Here is an 18,247-nt window from a genome sequence, read left to right as displayed (position 1 = left end):
TTATCTTGCCCAGCTTCACAGTGGCTCTGGAAGCAGGTGGACAGTCAATTGAGTACTGTACACACACACCCCACCCCCACCACACACACATGTACACACTCATTCACACAATTTAGAATAACCAATTCACCTAGTGGAATGTTTTTTTTTTTAAGTGAGAGAACAGTGAAACTCAAGAGGAACTCCACAATAACACAAGAAGTCTTGATTAAACCAGAGATCATAGCGCTGCGACGTGACGATGCTGTCCACTGCAACATCACGCTGTCCTCAGGATTTTCTTTTACAAGGTTGCTTGAATGTGTGCTTCTTGAAGCAATTTATGTAAAGAAAAAAAGTATGACCTTTTACTTTTTTACTTTTACTATTTTAATGGTTTATTTTAAGGTCAAATTAAATACATAACATTAGAAGAAATATGGTTATGAATGAAAGGGGAATGCAACATCAGAACAAACTAACAAAAAGTTGATACATTTTCATTATAACCTCAAATGAGGGACTATATTTGTTAAAAACAATTTTATTATCGGTTTTATATCGTTATTTTTCAAGGTGAAGCAGCTGCATTGCAAAATTATACCTTTAACAAAATCAATGTCTGAGGAGTGATTGTTAAACGTGTTATCTGGTGTCCATCCAGCAAATTATACTTTAATATGAGACACACTGGAAATGTTTTGTTTTGCAGACCTTTATTTCAAGAACTTCTGCTCCATTCTCAGAAAAGTGAAGGGAAGTTTGATATTGAAAAACACTGTTTTTTTATTTACCCATGGCAAACCAGTGACTGATTTTCTCTCTGTCTCAGTTCAATCCACTTAAATAGCCCCTGCAGTGGAGGGTCAGTCTGTTAGCATTCGTAAAAGAAAACAATCATTAACCCGTAAGCTATTTTCTCTCATCTTTACTGTTGATAATAAATAAGTATTCAACAATAATTGACGCCTTCATTCAGAGCCGTGGACTATGGAGTGATTTGTGTTGTTTGTTGATTTTAAAGTAAAACCAAGCAAGACAAATACATTCAGTGCCTTCTATAGAGAAAGGGAAGATTTGGATCCTTTCACACAAGTAAAATGCAGAATGATTAAAAAATCTCAGAATCATCAGTTTGTCATGCCAAAACAGTGGTTTTGTTTTCAGACCTGTATTTTTGTTTCCAATTTATTTTCATATGCATAAAAAAATCATTTTGGTGCTTCATTCTTTAATAATTGTTGTTGGTGCCACAATAAAGAAAAATCATTTGCCATAACCCTTCATGTGCTTAAGGTGTTTTTAATATGAGTGTTGTTTATACTGTGTATATATAAACTGAATTAAAGCTAAGAATGCACTCCTATCAATGGAACCCCTGATCACAACCCATCCGAATGATGAGATTCGTTCAGTTTGTGTGGTAATTAGAATGTCTGTTCTGTTAGTTAGAATTTCAGAAATAAAATGATCTAGTGCCCCAATAAGAAAGAAAGAAAGAAAGAAAGAAAGAAAGAAAGAAAGAAAGAAAGAAAGAAAGAAAGAAAGAAAGAAAGAAAGAAAGAAAGAAGAAAAGAACGTGTTTTTTTTTTACTCGTCACCTACACATTACAGCAAAGTGAAATTCTTTCTTCACATATCTAAGCTGTGGACGCTGGGGTCAGCCATGATTCAGCATTCCTGGAGCACAAAGGGTTAAGGGCCTTGCTCAAGGGCCAAGATTGGCAGCTTGACAATACTGAGGCAAGAACCCCAACCTTCCAATCAGTACCCCAGAACAGATTATTAACATGTCTAGTATAAATACAGAGTCTAATCTAAATCTATAAATTAAACTTATGTTTTATTTTACAATTAAACAGATTGGAGCAGGAATGTGTTTTAGAAACACTTTGATGCAGGACCTTTGCAAAACAAAATACTAGTCTCAGGAAAGATAAGAAATGGAATGAATAAATGAATGATTTACAATAGTGTTTATTTCTACACAGCAGTATGATTTCAGTGCTTTGGGCTACCGGTCAGAAGGTTGTGAGGTTGAACCCCAGCACTGTTTGCTCTGTAAGCAATCCAGGGGCGGTGTATCCGCGCTGTGTAAAGAAAACAGTTTCTCTCACATGTTCATGTGATAATAAAAGCTGTACTCCTCCTTTAAACAGAAACAGCCAGGCTTTGCATTGATCTAACTCTGTGATTAAATACAGTGATTAGGAAAAGCACATTTTAAACAAATATATCCGCAGACGATTTTGATATTTAGGGGGAAATGGGTTGCTGTTGTGTTTTGTCGCGCCACGCGGTCATCTCCGCGGCTTTTCTCTCTCGTCTGTTTTTTTTTTTATGAATGAAGAGGCGCTCGCGCTTGATGAATGGTGCTAGTAGAAGACGTCATCGCCATTGTGACGTCGCGCTCCTTTTATGGACACGAGCTCGCCCATTCATAAAAACGGGAAGAGCTCTTCTCCGCCTGTGGTAGTAAAGCTCTCGGGAGGATAAGTGCGCCAGAGGAGACTGCGAACACGAAAACCTGTGGTTCTTCTTTACTGGTTCGTTTCTAATAGAAAAAAAGAGGAGAAGTAAAAAAAGAAAGACGCACACACAAAAACAGCTCCGTTTGTACGCTAGAGATATCAGCTCGACGGTAGGATGGAGCAGCTGAGTGAAATGGAGTGCGGAGTGCTGAAGCGGCTGCTGAAGGAGGAAAACACGGCGCGGTGCCTGCTGCTGGACTGCCGCTCGTTCCTGGCGTTCAGCTCCTGCCACATCCGGAGCGCCGTGAACGTCCGCTGCAACACGATCGTGCGACGGAGAGCGAAGGGATCCGTGTCTCTGGACCAGATCCTGGCCGGTGATGAGGAGGTGAAGTGCAGACTGATCTCGGGCCTCTATTCGGCCGTTATCCTGTACGATGAGCGCACTCCGGACACGGACGCTCTCAGAGACGACAGCACCATCGCACTGGTGTTTAATGCGCTGGGCAGAGACACCTTCAACACAGAGGTCTATCTCCTCAAAGGTAATAAATAAAATAAAAAATACAGATAGATAGATAGATAGATAGATAGATAGATAGATAGATAGATAGATAGATAGATAGATAGATAGATAGATAGATAGATAGATAATATAGCATTTATAGGGTCGCATCTTAAACTGCTGATTTTCTGTTCTCTAACAATATATATATATTTTTTTTTTAACAAATCAGTTGTTCATTTTTTATTTATTTGATTATTATTATTTTTAACTCTTCCATTGGTCATGTTATTGAGGATGAACTAATACCCACAGTGTATTGCTTCATAACCATACGACTTTCTCTTTTTGCTGTATGATGTTTATGAGGCCTGGTTTATAAAAACACCACACCGAAACACTAAACCTGCTCTCACTGGTTATACATTTCTCGTTTAATCTCTCAGTGAAAATAAATATTTAGAGAATCGTAGTTACTTATAAGCTCATGCGAGGTTATATATTTAAAAAGAAAAAGAACGAGGAAAAATAATAAATCTGCGTGGGGAGAAATGTAAACCCGCAGTCTGGGACCTGGTCTTATTTCAGTTTTTAGCGCACAGTAAATATAAATGCTTAGTGTTTTATTTCTCAAACTCATGCTGACTGTTCGCTCTTTACAGGAGGCTACGACCGGTTTTTCTCTCAGTATCCAGAATACTGTTTGAAGAGCAAAACTCTGGCCATGGCGGCGTCTCAGAGCAGCACTGAGGCGAGCTGTACCTCCTGCACAACTCCACAACACGACCAGGTGAGGATCCGAACCAGCAGCTCTGCCTTCGTGCTCACGTCGAAGCCTGAGGGGGAAGGTTTTGGTTTGAGAGGAACTAAAATGTCCACACAAAAAAACACACACACATTAGCTGGCCTACAGTAACCTGGGCTACAAAATGGAGCCTTAATGGTCCATCGATTGGTGTCATTAAGCTCTCATCTTTCCGCCCGGTAGCTATCTTCACCCGGCTCTGTTCTACTCCGCCATCATTTCCTGGCCGGAGCTTAAAAAAAAAACAGGTCAGCGACCTCAAATCAATATGGCTGCTTCCGGTTCCTGTAAACCCAACATGCTAATATTATTAGGCAAATTATTTAAAAAAGAAAGCTATTTCTCCTGCTCTAGGAGTCCCTTTTTTTAATTTAATAAAAAAAAAAATTATTTTAATTTTTTTTAGGTGGATCAGTGTTTAACGTGTACTACAGTTGGGAAGGTTGTGAGTTTGAGTCCCCTAGCTGCCATTGTTTACCACATTTAACCATCATATAAAAGAGTTTTATGAGTTAAAAAAAAAAAAAAAAATGTTTTGGGCGCTTGGTATTTAGCTCCAAATATGCCCATGTCCAGGTGCACATTATTCAAGAAGTACACACTGCTACCAGACATAAGGAAATGTCCAGTTTGTTACTATTTTAGTAAATGGATGTACATTTTAAAACTTGTACAACCTGGATATTTTGAAAGCTTGCCTAAGATGAAGTAGGTATATTTTTCATGAGTGTTATTTATTTATTTTCACAGGGTGGCCCCGTGGAGATCCTCCCCTTCCTGTTTCTCGGCAGCGCCTTCCACGCATCCAAAAAGGACATGCTGGACGGCATGGGCATCTCTGCCTTGCTGAACGTGTCTTCAAATTGTCCCAACCACTTTGAAGGAGCCTACCAGTATAAGTGCATCCCGGTGGAAGACAACCACAAGGAGGACATCAGCTCCTGGTTCATCGAAGCCATCGACTTCATAGGTGAGCTCACCCGAATTTCCCTTTTTCCCCAGCATGTGCAAATCGACGGGGCAGGGCTGATCTGGTGTTGCATAAACTGTTGGAAATGGGTTTTGCCAAGCGCTGCTGTTTTTCAGCTTTTTCCTTGTCCTCGTGAATGGTTCCGTGACGGTGATTAACAGGCTCATCTGCATTACACAGAACTCTGTTTAGTTTATTCGCGTCACACCTACTGTTTTAACCTCTCGTCCATTTCTCCATCGTGAAAGCATCGAGCATTCATGAGTGCATTCATTTGTGCGCTGCTGATGGGTGATGTATTAAAAATGGGTGGAATAGTTAGAAACACAGGGTTGGTTGTTGTATGTGCATGTGTTGGTTTGCAGTATGTGTGGTTCTCCCCGAGGCAGGGATTTCTGACTGTGGGAGGTGGAGAAGAGCAGGGCATCCTCGAGATCCTTTTTCAGTGCAGCACACATCATCTGCAACAAAACTCAATGCTGAAAAAGGAGGGGTGGGGGGTGGGGGGGCTTTGTGAGCATGTATGAATGATCAGAGTGCGGAGCTCGGGGACTGGGGTCTGACTCATCCCCCTATTCAGCAGCACTCGCTTCCTTCAGTTATTATACATGCGCACTGTGAAAACTGTCGAAACGTCATTTTAGTAAAATAAAAAACAACAAACAAAAAAAAAATAGTGCTGAATGGAGGTGAATCTTCAGAGTCGTGCCACAACCTAAGATGCATGTTTTTTTTGGTACCAGAAACCACCTTTTAGATTATGCAGAAGGCTCTTTTCCTAGTAAGAAGAAAGAATGGCTGAAGAAGTACGAACCAAAATAGGTTCATCTATGCCGTTACTTTAATGAGCCGGGGTTTTTTTTGGGACTGTTATTTTAGGTCCAATTTGAACACGTATTAAATGAAGAGGAGATAATTCATAGTCGGGAAGGAAATGATTGTTCTCTGCCTTTGTGCTACTGCCGATTTCTCGCTTCCTAATTAATGACTAGCATCTCTTTAGTAATGGCAGGGTGTCGACGTTTACATGTTCTAGTGGGTGTAGGGTGTGAAACACACCCCAGGCAGTATTGTCCGTGTGAGAATTGTTCTCCCACTAAAGGTGTCGGCCTGCTTTGAAACCATTGATACCATTTTAGAGTTATTAGACAGCGTTTCTTTTTGTTCCATTTGACAGTTATTCAGCCAATCAGTTTAGACTGTTGGCAACATGCTACAGTTTATTGAAAGTTCATTATTTAGTTGTTTATATTGAACCTAACAAATCCGATGTTTTCTTTCCTACAGACTCGGTGAAAGACTCCAAAGGCCGTGTCCTTGTTCATTGTCAAGCAGGGATTTCACGTTCAGCTACCATTTGCCTGGCCTACCTGATGAAGAAGAAGCGCGTGTGCCTGGACGAGGCTTTCGAGTTCGTCAAGCAGCGGCGCAGCATCATCTCGCCCAATTTCAGTTTCATGGGCCAGCTGCTGCAGTTTGAGTCACAGGTGCTGGCCACGTCATGCTCAGTGGAGGCAGCCAGCCCGTCAGCCACTCTGGGGCCCAAGTCTTCCCCATCTAAAAGCTCGCCCTTCATCTTCAGCTTCCCTATGGGGCCGGTGGGGCCACACGGGCAGCCCAGTAGCCTTTCCTACTTGCAGAGTCCGATCACCACCTCACCCAGCTGCTGATAAACTGCTCAAACAATCCAAGACTGGGGTGTGAATGAACAGAGGCCTCACTAATGAAGGATACTGGTGAGGACAGTCCCTCTGAGGGGGTTGAGGGAATTGTCACAAATGTTCACCCTTAACGTTTTACCCACCGAAGTTTGATTAGTGGCTGGGCAGCTGGAAGGGGATCTCCAGCAATCAATCATGAACTTGGCAAAGACAAGAAGAAGAATGACTTTGTATTCACCTGTGAGAGCAATGTATTTCGGGTTCTTCCAAAGCCCTGCTGTTTGGTAGGGTGGGTTGGAGACATGCATCCTCCTTTCCCTGCTGTCTCACTTCCTGACAAAGAGCAGTAGGCCCTTCGGCTGTGCCAGGTGCTGTACACTGTGTCCAGGACTGTTTGCGTTCGTTTTTCCTCCTCCTCCTTTCCTTAGTCAGAAAGAAAAAAGTCCAGCACAGACAGAACCTGCTCGTGGTCAGGGGGTTCATGCAGCATGTTTCATTTGTATTTGTTTTGTTTGTTTTTTTTGTGGTCAGTGCCTTCTACAGAGAAGGTACAGGCACAGAAGGGTCTGTCTTGGCAATCACATCCTGAACATCACCTTCCCTGTAGGATCAGATCTTTGAAGGCGGTCTCCGTCTTTTAACCGAAACAGAGCAATAACTTTTCTCTGCCTCTTCCCAGTTGCCACCAAAGCACTGCCGTGTTTCAGATGTCTATCACACTGTACGATCATACCCTTCATGTCTTAGTTTCTGTCCTAATCATTTGTAAAGTAGCAAGCTCGGGCGTTATCGCCGCCGTACGTGTTGCAAGCTGTCAAATTCTCCGGAACCGAATGTTCTCGTTTTTTTTTTTTAAACTCATTTTGGTACAGATTTGTTTAGTGAAGTGTACACAGATTTCCCTAGATCACTATGATAGGTCTAACCACTGTAACCTTTATTTCTCACGTAAACGTGGATCCGTTAACGGCAGCAACTCTTGGTGCCGTGGGACTGCACCGGATGAACATATAAACAGAATGAAGACGTCCGCAATCTTCTATATGTTTATGTTAAGACACCGCTCAGCAAGAGACTCCACCTTTTGACTCCTTCCACTTGCCTTGAAGAGTAGACTTCATCTCAACAATGAATTGAGGGTTTCCTGGTTTCACGTTTCCTGACAAATGTGGGCACCTTTTTTCTTTTTAAAGAGCACTTTTTAAGTGATGCAATATGCTGAGGTTTTGTTTTGCACACAACCGGAGTAGATAAATGTAGAATACAGTTTGCGTTTGTTACGCCCGTTCGAGCTTTACTTCGTGTCCATGTAAATTCCATGGTCTGTCACCACATCACTGATAAATGCAATACTTTTTACTGAATCTGTCAACTCAGACGTTTAGACTGCCTATGGCAATATCAGTCAGTTGAATTTTTAAAGCGATTTGTTGTGTATGTATAGTTTTATTTATTCCTTGACTTCCATTGTCAAATATAACTACGTTCTTTAATAAAAAGTCTGGTGTGATTCATTACCACATTGCTCAAATTGACTCGCAGCACCCTCTTGTGGAGTCAAATTGTAACTGCAACTCCAGTCATTCTCCACAGCGAGTTTTTGTTTACGGCGAAAAGCCAAATTTCTCTCTAGCAGCATAACTAAGATACCGAAATGGAAAATATGAATATAAAATACTTTGATTTTACGAGCAAAATAGCACTGCCACACACACACACACACAAATGATACCTTTTTTTTTTTTTTTTTTAAACAGTCAGTGCTACTGTAATACATGAGTAATCCCTCTGGAATGAATTACGTCATCTATTATATAGATATATATAAAGTTTATAAAGTTAATTTAAAAGTTAACTAAAGTAAAGCTTTATAACTTGGCAGTTTTGTGAGCTGTTCAGGATGACACAGTCTCTAGTGGTATTTTTAATTAAATTGCATTAAATGCAAGTAAATAAGTAGTTGGCCAGCATCAATAATCCCAAATCTATTTCTGTTTACTTGTTAGTAACTTAAAAAAAAATAAAATTCAGGTTCAGGGGTGTGAATGATAACACAATCGGTGTTATGTAGTGTCACGATTTACACGTCTAGTGAGTGGAAGCCAGAAATACACAACCATTTGAGAAAACGCAGTGGTCATCACCGTCGAGAGAACGGAACAATCACACCATATTGAATAGATTGTTTTAAATGGCATTTCTTATGTTCCAGCCAAAAGAGAATCACACTAGCACTTCTACCTCTAAGCACTTCTCTCACCTAATTCTGCACCACACTACCTCTGATCCTCAACCACAACTCAAATGGTCCCAACATCTCAACCTGAGTATAAGGAGAATACGTGATCACAGACTCTTGTTCTTTCCACTTGATGTCCAACCAGCTGAGGCTCCAGCAATCTTCAAAATGTCATCTAAAGACAAAACCCTCATTCAGAAGTTTTTAAATGAGCACTTTATTTAAATAAAAAAAATGCATTTATAAAGGGTTTAATGTATTTATTTATGGAGGCTTCAAAGCACCCTGTACGTTTCTCTGGACAAAGTCATCTGCTAACTTCCATAAATTTAATTTATGTAAAAGACGAATTTGGCAATCCGTTAAACGGGCCATAGTTCTGATTTCATACGTTATATATTAAAAAGGAGAGTGGGAGAGTGGTGGCTCCAGCGGTTAAGGCGCTGGGTTGCCGATCGGAAGGTCGGGGGTTCGAGCCCCGGTATCGCCAAGCTGCCATTCTTGGGCCCTTGAGCAAGGCCCTTAACCCTCTATGCTCCAGGGGTCCCTTACGAGGGAAATATCAAGGTCCGTGACGTTGGGCCGCCTTCCAGTGGGCTCACCACCTGCAGGAGGGACCGTAAGGGACGGTGCTGTGAGGATTGGGCAGCAGTCGAAGGTGGGGGCCTGCTTAGACTGCTGCCCCCGCGACCCGAATTACGGATAAGCGGGAGAAAATGAATGAATGAATGAATATATATTAAAAAGCCAAAAATAAATAAATAAATAAAAATAAATACACCTCCCAACCCAAACACAACTTTCCAGTAGTTTATATTTCAAACACATTTCACACCAACAAAATATATTTAGTGAGGATCTTTTCTAATAAGGAGTTTGGCTAATAAAGTAAATGATAGACTATTATATGTCTGTGACACAGATTATATTTTATTTACTGTTTCCCACCCCTTCTGATAAGTTGGTTTCTATTCATAAAAAACCCTTGAGGTCTTCTAGAAGCTTCTAATGCACTTTAAAATATTCATGTTTTCATATCGTTTGTTTCCCTTGGTGTTATGGAATATGGATATTAGAAAAACAAATCTTTGTTCCCGGAGCATGTCATTAAATGTATATATTTGCACATTCATTGCTCCTTCATCTTCAGTTCGCAGTAGAAATAAGATCCAGCCTGATTTCCTGTTCAAATAGAAAACATGTTTATATACAAAATCCAATCAGCAACTTCAAGATGTTTGAAAGTGCAGACAATTCTACTTTGCATGAGTACCAATGGCTTGTTATAGTTGATGCAGGAGTCCAAAAGAACAATAATGACATTTCGGTTTACGTTTTTATTGATTTTTTTTTTTTAAGTGCGGAAAATCATTACAATCTGGAGGAGCGTAAGTTTGTTTAGTCTCCGCCTCGCTTTTTATTTATTTGTTTTTTTTACATTATTTTAAAACTTCAAAACATACACAACAATGTCAGGTTTATAAAAAAAAAAAGAAATGAGTTAGTGTAGTGTCACCATGGTTACTCACTCCTTACCGGAAATAAGATTTGTTTTGCGCATGAATGAAAACGCTAAAGAATCAATAGCGCTAGCGATAGCCGCTAACCAGGAAGTGGTCAGATTCAAGATTTTTTTATTTGTCACCAACATAGTTATATACAGGATACAACTTGCAGTGAAATAAAAAGCATCCTGCATATGGATTCTTTAGCGTTTAATTTTCAGCTTCAAGAAATTTCTCTTAAAAGGAGAAAATCCTGACAATTCCACATATCCAGGGAGTGAATGAATGAATGATGGAAGAATGAAGATATTTGTTAAAGTATGCTGGAATAAGTAGAACAGTTAAGTAGATTACATCTTTAGAAAATTCAATATTTAAATGTAAAACACACACACACACACACACACACACACACACACACACACACACACACACGTTTTGAAGGTTGAACTTCCCAAGTTATTTCACATCACCCCACTGCGTTCCATATATTTATTTATTTCATTTGTGCCAATTAAATTGTTTACTGAAAATAAACAAAATAAAGTGTATTGCATTCATTTGATCTATTCTACTTTTTTATTTAATATAATTTGACCAAGCAGGCATTTTAATCAAAATATTTTTAAAATGTAAACTGTTCAAATGTTGATCACAATTAATAATAATAAACTGTGTTAATAAAAAATGACAAGCAATTTTGTTTTGCATTTCTTCCCCTAACCGTACCCAAATTCACACACACACACACACACACACACACACACATATATACATACACACATACATACATACACACATTTACATACACACGATATGTGTGTGTGTGTGTGTGTGTGTGTGTGTGTGTGTGTGTGTGTGTGTGTGTGTAAGAAATTGCTTAATATTTTAGTGATGAGAAAAAAAAAAGTGATTAGCTTTTTTTTTTTTTTTTTTTTTAACAAAAACTGCTGCCTTCATTGTGTTTCTAGGGAACATGATCTTGTGATCTGTCTGTGTTTGTAAAAGCCCTGTTTATGTGATTATATCATCCTTCCCTGGTCTCTGAGCATAACGCCGATCAGCAACATGTACAAACAACAGGCAGTCACTTTAAACCAAAACCTCACACTTGCTGTGCGATCGGATCAGATCAGGAGAACTTTTTTTTTCTTTTGTATATACATGGAACAGGGGTGAAAGAGAGTCACTACACCACTCCGATGATAAACGTGGGAGGGACGACAAACCCAACATGAGAAGCACATGTGACATATGTACTTTATTAAGACTGGTTTACACATTTGAGGACTGTTCAGTTAGTCTGCTTGTGGTAAATAAGCTCATCACATTCTGATCAAAGTAGAATTAAATAATGAACAACAACAAAAAAACAACAGGAAAGAATTGGATACGAGTGAAAATTATAAAGTGGTTCAGGCTGAGAGGTGAAAAAGACATTTGTGCCCTTTTCCACCAACATGGTGCTGGTTCTCCAAAAAAAAAAACCCACAAAAGAAAAGTGGGAAAAAAAAAAACCCAAAAAAAGAAAACTTTTGTATGTGTCCATCACTGGTTCTCGTTTTTTCCCCAGCAATAAAATGCTGCTCGCTTGAAATCAAGAACCAGCGATGTTGGATTGCTTGTTGCCATGACAACACTGAGTTATTTAAATAAGACGTGTGCAGACGTGAGTGGTGGTGCTTTTACCGTATTAAATCCCCAAAATTCTATCACAAGAATGAATCATAGGCCTCAGAAAGAATTCACACTCTTACCTGACAAACTTCACTAAAAGAAGCTACAACGAGCATCTTTGATATCTGATGTGTATGGATGCTGAAATATTTGACCTACTGCGGTAAAAATATGTTCCCAATCCATCCTACATGGCTATTATTTCCCCCATTAGAGAACTCCTACACTGGTCACATTGCATAATAGTTCATATCTTTAAATTGTGGAAAAACGTAGGCTGGTTATTTCCCCCAAAAATTTAAATAATAATAAAAATGGCTGATTCCCTGTACAGCACCAGTACTGTGTTGGTAGAGAAGTGGAATACCATTCACCCCATTAAAGTGATTTACTTAACAAAAACAAACAAAAAAAGGGGCATGTTCTACACAACCTGTGAATGTGCATCAGTGATGCTGAAAAGTCAGTAGTGTCTCAGAGGAGAAAGAATTCTCTGCAAGAGATTACACTGGAATGAGACTGAAAATACCGATCACTCGGCCGTCATCCAACAACCGATGAACGCAAAAAATGTTATTGAATGCAAAGTGATCAGAGAACAAGAAGGGTGGAGGGAGGGGGGGTGGGGGGTGGGGGAAGCTCCACTAATGAAGCCGCTCTTCATCAGTAAACAAAGAGCAAAGAGAACAGAGCTCTTTCCGAAGCACTCATCCATCACAAGCATTAAAGGAAATGTCCGCTTTTTTCCCCATTTAAATGCTATTTCTCACTTTCATTAGAATAAGTTAAATCCTGCCTCAAGTCTTTTAAAACAATGCATTTTTTTTATAAATCGGATATGCTAACGGAGGTGATACATCTGTTTTTTTTCAAGTCAAAAAGGGCACAAACGGAAAAAAAAAACACCTTAAGCGTTAAACATTTCGATATTAAAGGCTGAAATAAGAGAACTGGGTTTCCACACGTGTCTGACTTCCGAAAGGCTTTTACAATTCATTAAAAAATAAGAAAGTGTCAGAGACGAGAGGCTCCATGTAACATAAAAGAAAAAGAAAAAAAAAAAAAACATGGCCGGTCCCTAGAACATTAACGATGAGGTGGTCCATCTTGTAGTGTGTTAGGTTTAAAATAATTCACATAAAATGGTTTAAAGAGAAAAAAACAACAACAAGGGGGAAGAGACATGTGTACTGGATTAAACTAGTATTAAATGAAAAAAATGTATAATAATCTGGCAATTAGGGCACTTGTCTTAGTTCACTTCAGCCATCAGCCCTCTGAGCTGTGACCTCTGACCCAGGTAAGCACATAGAGGAGGAGGGTTGCTTAAAAACACTAACGCTGCAGGTGTGAGCAGAGAGGCAGGGAAGTCAGGTTGGAGGCTGGAGGAGATCAGGTTGGAGGTTGGAGGCTGGAGGAGGTCAGGTTGGAGGCTGGAGGCTGGAGGAGGTCAGGTTGGAGGCTGGAGATGGTCAGGTTGGTGGCTGGAGGAGGTCAGGTTGGAGGCGGTCAGGTTGGAGGCTGGAGAAAGACAAGCGTGGGCTGGAGGCCAGAATGTGTGTGGAGGAGTGTGGAACAGTCTGAGCAGTGTGCAGGAGACGCCCTGGAGACACGCCGCGAGACACTCAAGACTTCTGCTCTGCTGCGTTTGCCGGCTGCGCTGTGCTCTCCGGCTTCATGATCTGGTATGTGATGAGGTACTCCGGGAACGCCTGCAGGTTTAAAAAAAAAAAAAAAAAACACTGAGTGATCAAAATCTAAAGCGGTTATGGAGGCACAATATTATTTTCACCCTAGGAAACTGCTAGTCAGTCGGACGCACATGCTTCATTTACATTTATACTGATAATTAAGTGTCTGCTGTGGACAGAAAGTTAGCGAGATGCTAACATTTAAAGGTATGTTTGTACCTGTTGTACTCAAACTAAACTAGAAGCTACTAGACCAGGTATTAGTCACCATGGCAACAATCTCCAGAATTCTTTTCCTGTAATCCTGAGAGCTATTAGATCCCGTTTCCACCTGTTCATTTAATGCATCCTGTATCTGGGGATTGGATCCTGATAAGATTTTAACTACATGCATTCACAAATGTGGGGAAAGTGCTTAAAAAAAAAAAAAAAAAGTAATTTGGGAAGCAACTTCCTGTTGTGTGTGCGAGCCTCTTTTTCCATCTTAGTGCTTAGCGCAGAGCAACACACTTCAACTCATTTCTAAAACACGTCTTAATGTTAAAAGCAGAGCCTGTAGATTTCTAATAGTACATTCTTATATCCAACTAAATATTTCTTTTCTCTTCTTTTTTCTCTAAATGAATGAGTGGTTAAGTTCATATGTGGAGCCTCATCTTCTCACTTAAAAAAAAATAAACTTAACGTGACTGAAAACCTGGACTCATTCCGAAAGCATGAACTCTGACCTGTTCCCCTCTGTAGATGACGTACTCGGCGTAGGCCAGGCCGTTGACGCTGGGCCGCCCGATGACCGAGTGGTGCCCTGGTGGAGCGTGGGCCATTTTCATGGCGCTGAACTGCAGGAACGATTTGCCCAGAGTCACGCGACAAAACAGCATCTGCCTGCAATACACAGCGAGCACACGACAACTATCAGCCTGCAGCGCCATCCCCTGGTTATTAAACACACTGCTGGTGGAAGCTGCTGTACCTGTGGCAGATGTAGCAGGAGCGGTCTTTGTGTGTGGGGCAGCCGGTGCCGCCGCCGATGCCGTAAACATACTGGTTGCTCTTGGATGAATTCTCAGCGAAGTAGATGCCTGCGCCGAACATTCCCCCAATGTAGGCGTGTCTCTCGTCAAAACCTTTGTGGATGATGGCGTTAATGAAGGGAGAGCCTGCGCAGGGAGGAGAGAAAAGAAAAAAAAAACAGGAGTTTGGATTTTAAAAGGATGCTGTCACTTAATGGAGAAAACCTTTATTCTTTGATCTGGTGATGAAGTCTCTGGTGTCAGTGCTTTCACAGTCAGAGGCAAAGCTGGAAAGAACAAAGTCTTCAGAATTGAGAACTTTGTGGCTTCTGTGAAACATGATGTGGTTTTTTTTTTTTTTTTTGTCTTATTAACATCAAGAGACGGATAAAAAAATCAGCAGCTGATTATACCCACTATATCATAGCTGTGTTTTTCATTTGAACGGCAGTTCATTGCTGCTTTAGTGTAAATGAGCATTAAATCTTACGGTAAATTGATTAAAAGTTTTAAGTTTCAATAAATTAAATGGTAATTAGTCTCCAGTGTCCCTTTACTGGTTTGAGTTAAGGTCTTATAGAATCTGTAGAGTCTTATAAGTTTTATAGAATCTGTTAAAAGATGTTGGTAGGAGAAGACCAGAGATGGGTCCAACATTAGTCTTCTTTTATGAACCTTCACAGTGTGTGAAAGCACAAATAAAAAAATTATAATCAGTCAGATTCTGGCTGACATCCATTGAGATGATCACTGGTATTTTCATGTATTTTATACGCCACACAATTTCTGTGTTTTTTATTATATTGTATAATATAGTTTTTTGTAGGATATATAGCAATCCTAGCAGGATTGATGCTGAATTTATTAACATGCACACACAAAAGCATATTCGTTGGCTTTTCTATCATAAATATAAGCAGTGTAAACATTAATGAAGTAGATGAGCACAAGTCCATGATCACTACTTTATATTCCAGAAAATAACAAAGATTGGTTAAACTAGTTAAAAAAAAATATATGTGAAAAAACAATATAAAAAAATATTTTGCTATTAGCAACAGAAGTCATACCATGGAAGAGCATACGCTCGTTGTGATGGTTGTGGTTTTCGTCAGCGATTTCTTTTTGTCTGTGTGCGTATCTCTCTCTCAGCTTCTTATTCACCACCTTCTGGATCTGCACACACACATACACGCATAGCTGGGTCGGAGCATAACAACAAATGAACAATTATCACTTAACGGGCGAGTGCTCAGTTTCGACGAGCTCCATGTTCAGCACTTGATTACCTTTAGGATGTTGTACCTGCTGAAGACCCCACCGGCGTTTCCCCCGTCCCTGTGCTCTCTGATCGTGCTCTGAAGCTAAAACACACACAAAAACATTTAACACAACTATTTCTGTTCTGTGATGAAATAAAAATTACACTTCTGTTCACTGTGCTGCTTTTATTCTGCAAATACTTCTAGTACCAAGCTTTTTTATTTTTAATTGTTTTTACTTCCTGTACATTGACTTTGTGTAGTGTAAAAATAGTGTAAACGAGGTCAGGAATTACGACTCACCTCCTCTTCCACAGACTGAAACTCTTTATCGTCAGGTGCCAGGTCGATCAGCACTGTGCCCTGACTCCCACAGTGGAATGTCAAGTATGGGTTGCCACCTGTCAGGTCAGACACCCCAGACACACACTTTAATATTTTATATTAATATAATCATCATGATTTTGTCTTGCTGCTGATATAAAAATTTTTTTTTTTTTTTTTTTATTTATTTTTTTTTTAAGATGATTAAGAATGTATATTTGCAATTTGAGCTTGCCAATTAGAGAATTTAAATAAAAAGCACTAAATACATCTATAAGGAAACATAATGACTAGTAGAAGCAAACCAAGTAACCTAACTATTATTTTCACAAAGATTAATTTAATAGCACTTCAGCTATTAAATAGCAAAATCAATAGCAGCATCTACGCATCGACTGACATTTTAACTAAGCAATGTAACGTAAGTGTGTGCTATTATTCGCAAAAAATTCTATTGTAAGTGTGGTGTGATTTTTTTTCAATAATAAAACATCTCCTTATACCACAGCAATTTGCCAATGATTACTGAGTTCCTAATTATACAGATTAGATTTATGAAACCAATAAGGTCCTGTTTTTATTCAACACCTTTATTGAACACCTTCTGACTATATTCATATAAATGAATTCGACATAAAATAAGCAATAGGCCCGTTTTTTATTAAATGGCAAAAACGTGCATCTCCTGAACTCGACTGTGTATTCCTAGAAAAAAGAGGAAAAAGCCAAGGTTAAATGAAGGTTAAAGTTAAATGAAGTTTAAACCTTGCTGACCGCCCAGCAGTCTCTCAATGCCTTTGATAAGCTTGTGGCGGTGACCGTACGCATTGATGCCGATCTCCTTAAGCTCCTCATGGCCCATATCAGCCAACACGTCCAGAGTGATCTACAAGACAAAGCGATAGTCGATCAGACAAAGAAATTCAATAGCTATTATGCAGAACATTCGAGCTCAAAAGATAAATGCAGTAAAATGACAGGATGGGGATTAAACAGTGGGATGCGGAAGACACCCTTATCACGGATTCCTTTCGCCGTTGATATGAGAATCCCTCCTACACAGCCAGATGAAGATTTATTATTAACGGATGCAGCGGAGAGCAGCGGAGCGAGATGAAAGCCGGTAGAGGAGGGAGATGCTGAGCCCGAGCCAGATAAGGCAGCAGCCTGGCACTGATGTCGCACTTCTCTGGATTTGATAATTTCTTCTTTTATTCGGTCGCCACAAGCCTCCATCGGCTCTCCCTCACACGCTGGCACTTTCAGCACTTACAGTACATCACAACTGTTATAGGTCTATTTACAAGCTTCATTCTCTCATCAACAGGAGTGTGACGAACACTGAGATGCGGATGGCATCATATTTACTTGATGCCATTACATCAGGTGGATATGATGGCAAAAACTTTTTTGCATCATATCATAACATTTTTATTTAGTATTCAGTATTAATCAGAACACAATGTGTTCATTCTAAACATTTTACTCTTCACTTACATCTCTAACAGTTTTACTTTGTTTTAAAAACCTCGTAACTTATGTATATGGTGAGATGTCTTTAAATTCGGTGAAATCATACATCATATATTTACACTGCAACCCATGACTAGAGCAACAAGTATCAGAAATCGCAAAAGAAACGGGGCAGGAAGTGAAATGAGCCGTGCAATCATGGATGCTTCCTGCTCACATGGCACTGCAGGAGCCTGTTTCCTTCATCTATGTGCAAATGAGCGGCCAGCGAGACTCGGCGTGATTAACTCAGAGCCGAGGACCTTCAGCCCTCTACCCATCATGAAGGTGGGCATCACAGAGGGACCAATCAAGCAGAGCAGTGAAACGGTGCTCCACTGAAGAGATGGAAATGACAAAACGCGGCCGATGACAGCGAGCTGAATGACGCAATTACATTTGCATAGTTTTGAACACAACGTTTGGCTTTTCATCGCGATTTGGGGCTTCTCACCTGCTCCCTCTCGAAAATGTCCCGAAGATGCTCGAGACCCAAACTCTTCAGGAACTGGCTGATGTTCATATCGAGAATGGTAACTAAAAAAAACAAAACAGAAACTTATCATAAACCTTTAATCACCGCGAGTTATATAGAAATCTGTTATCTAAAAGTGACAAAATGTATCTGTCACA

The 18,247-nt window shown here is 40.0% G+C and overlaps 2 protein-coding genes across 6 annotated transcripts in view; one reads left to right on the top strand and one right to left on the bottom strand.

Annotated features, from left to right (window-relative positions):
• The first annotated feature begins 682 nt into the window (after positions 1-682).
• dusp4 (dual specificity phosphatase 4) lies at positions 683-7,890 on the top strand. The gene is made up of 4 exons (XM_083565492.1): positions 683-2,995; positions 3,618-3,745; positions 4,511-4,730; positions 6,018-7,890. Exons 1-4 carry the CDS (start codon positions 2,626-2,628, stop codon positions 6,398-6,400), a joined length of 1,101 nt encoding a protein of 366 aa, XP_083421618.1. The 5' UTR covers positions 683-2,625; the 3' UTR covers positions 6,401-7,890.
• A 3,491-nt stretch (positions 7,891-11,381) lies between these two features.
• Positions 11,382-18,247, bottom strand: part of tnksa (tankyrase, TRF1-interacting ankyrin-related ADP-ribose polymerase a) — a 107,565-nt gene continuing 100,699 nt past the window's right edge. For 2 of the 5 annotated variants that reach the window (XM_083565023.1, XM_083565025.1), the window contains 9 exons: positions 18,069-18,151; positions 16,868-16,988; positions 16,082-16,179; positions 15,806-15,880; positions 15,587-15,692; positions 14,477-14,663; positions 14,232-14,388; positions 13,298-13,524; positions 11,382-13,245 (listed from right to left, as the gene is read on the bottom strand). In XM_083565023.1, the coding sequence (XP_083421149.1) occupies positions 13,438-13,524; positions 14,232-14,388; positions 14,477-14,663; positions 15,587-15,692; positions 15,806-15,880; positions 16,082-16,179; positions 16,868-16,988; positions 18,069-18,151 (914 nt within the window). In that variant the 3' untranslated portion in view covers positions 11,382-13,245; positions 13,298-13,437. Of the gene's footprint in view, positions 13,525-14,231; positions 14,389-14,476; positions 14,664-15,586; positions 15,693-15,805; positions 15,881-16,081; positions 16,180-16,867; positions 16,989-18,068; positions 18,152-18,247 lie in introns of all 5 variants that reach the window. The other 3 variants (XM_083565024.1, XM_083565026.1, XM_083565027.1) reach the window with 2 other exon arrangements.

The sequence above is a fragment of the Silurus aristotelis genome (genome assembly GCF_946808225.1).
Source record: "Silurus aristotelis genome assembly, chromosome: 16".
Classification (NCBI taxonomy): domain Eukaryota; kingdom Metazoa; phylum Chordata; class Actinopteri; order Siluriformes; family Siluridae; genus Silurus; species Silurus aristotelis.
The sequence above is the reverse complement of the archived record's forward strand: the minus strand, read 5'-3'. Positions and strand labels throughout refer to the sequence as shown.

Excerpts from the sequence above, each read along its gene's own strand:
- dusp4 (XM_083565492.1), top strand. The coding sequence starts at position 2,626 with ATGGAGCAGCTGAGTGAAATGGAGTGCGGAGTGCTGAAGCGGCTGCTG. Across the intron at positions 2,996-3,617 it reads AGAGGTCTATCTCCTCAAAG|GAGGCTACGACCGGTTTTTC; the intron begins GTAATAAATAAA and ends CGCTCTTTACAG. Across the intron at positions 4,731-6,017 it reads CGAAGCCATCGACTTCATAG|ACTCGGTGAAAGACTCCAAA; the intron begins GTGAGCTCACCC and ends TCTTTCCTACAG.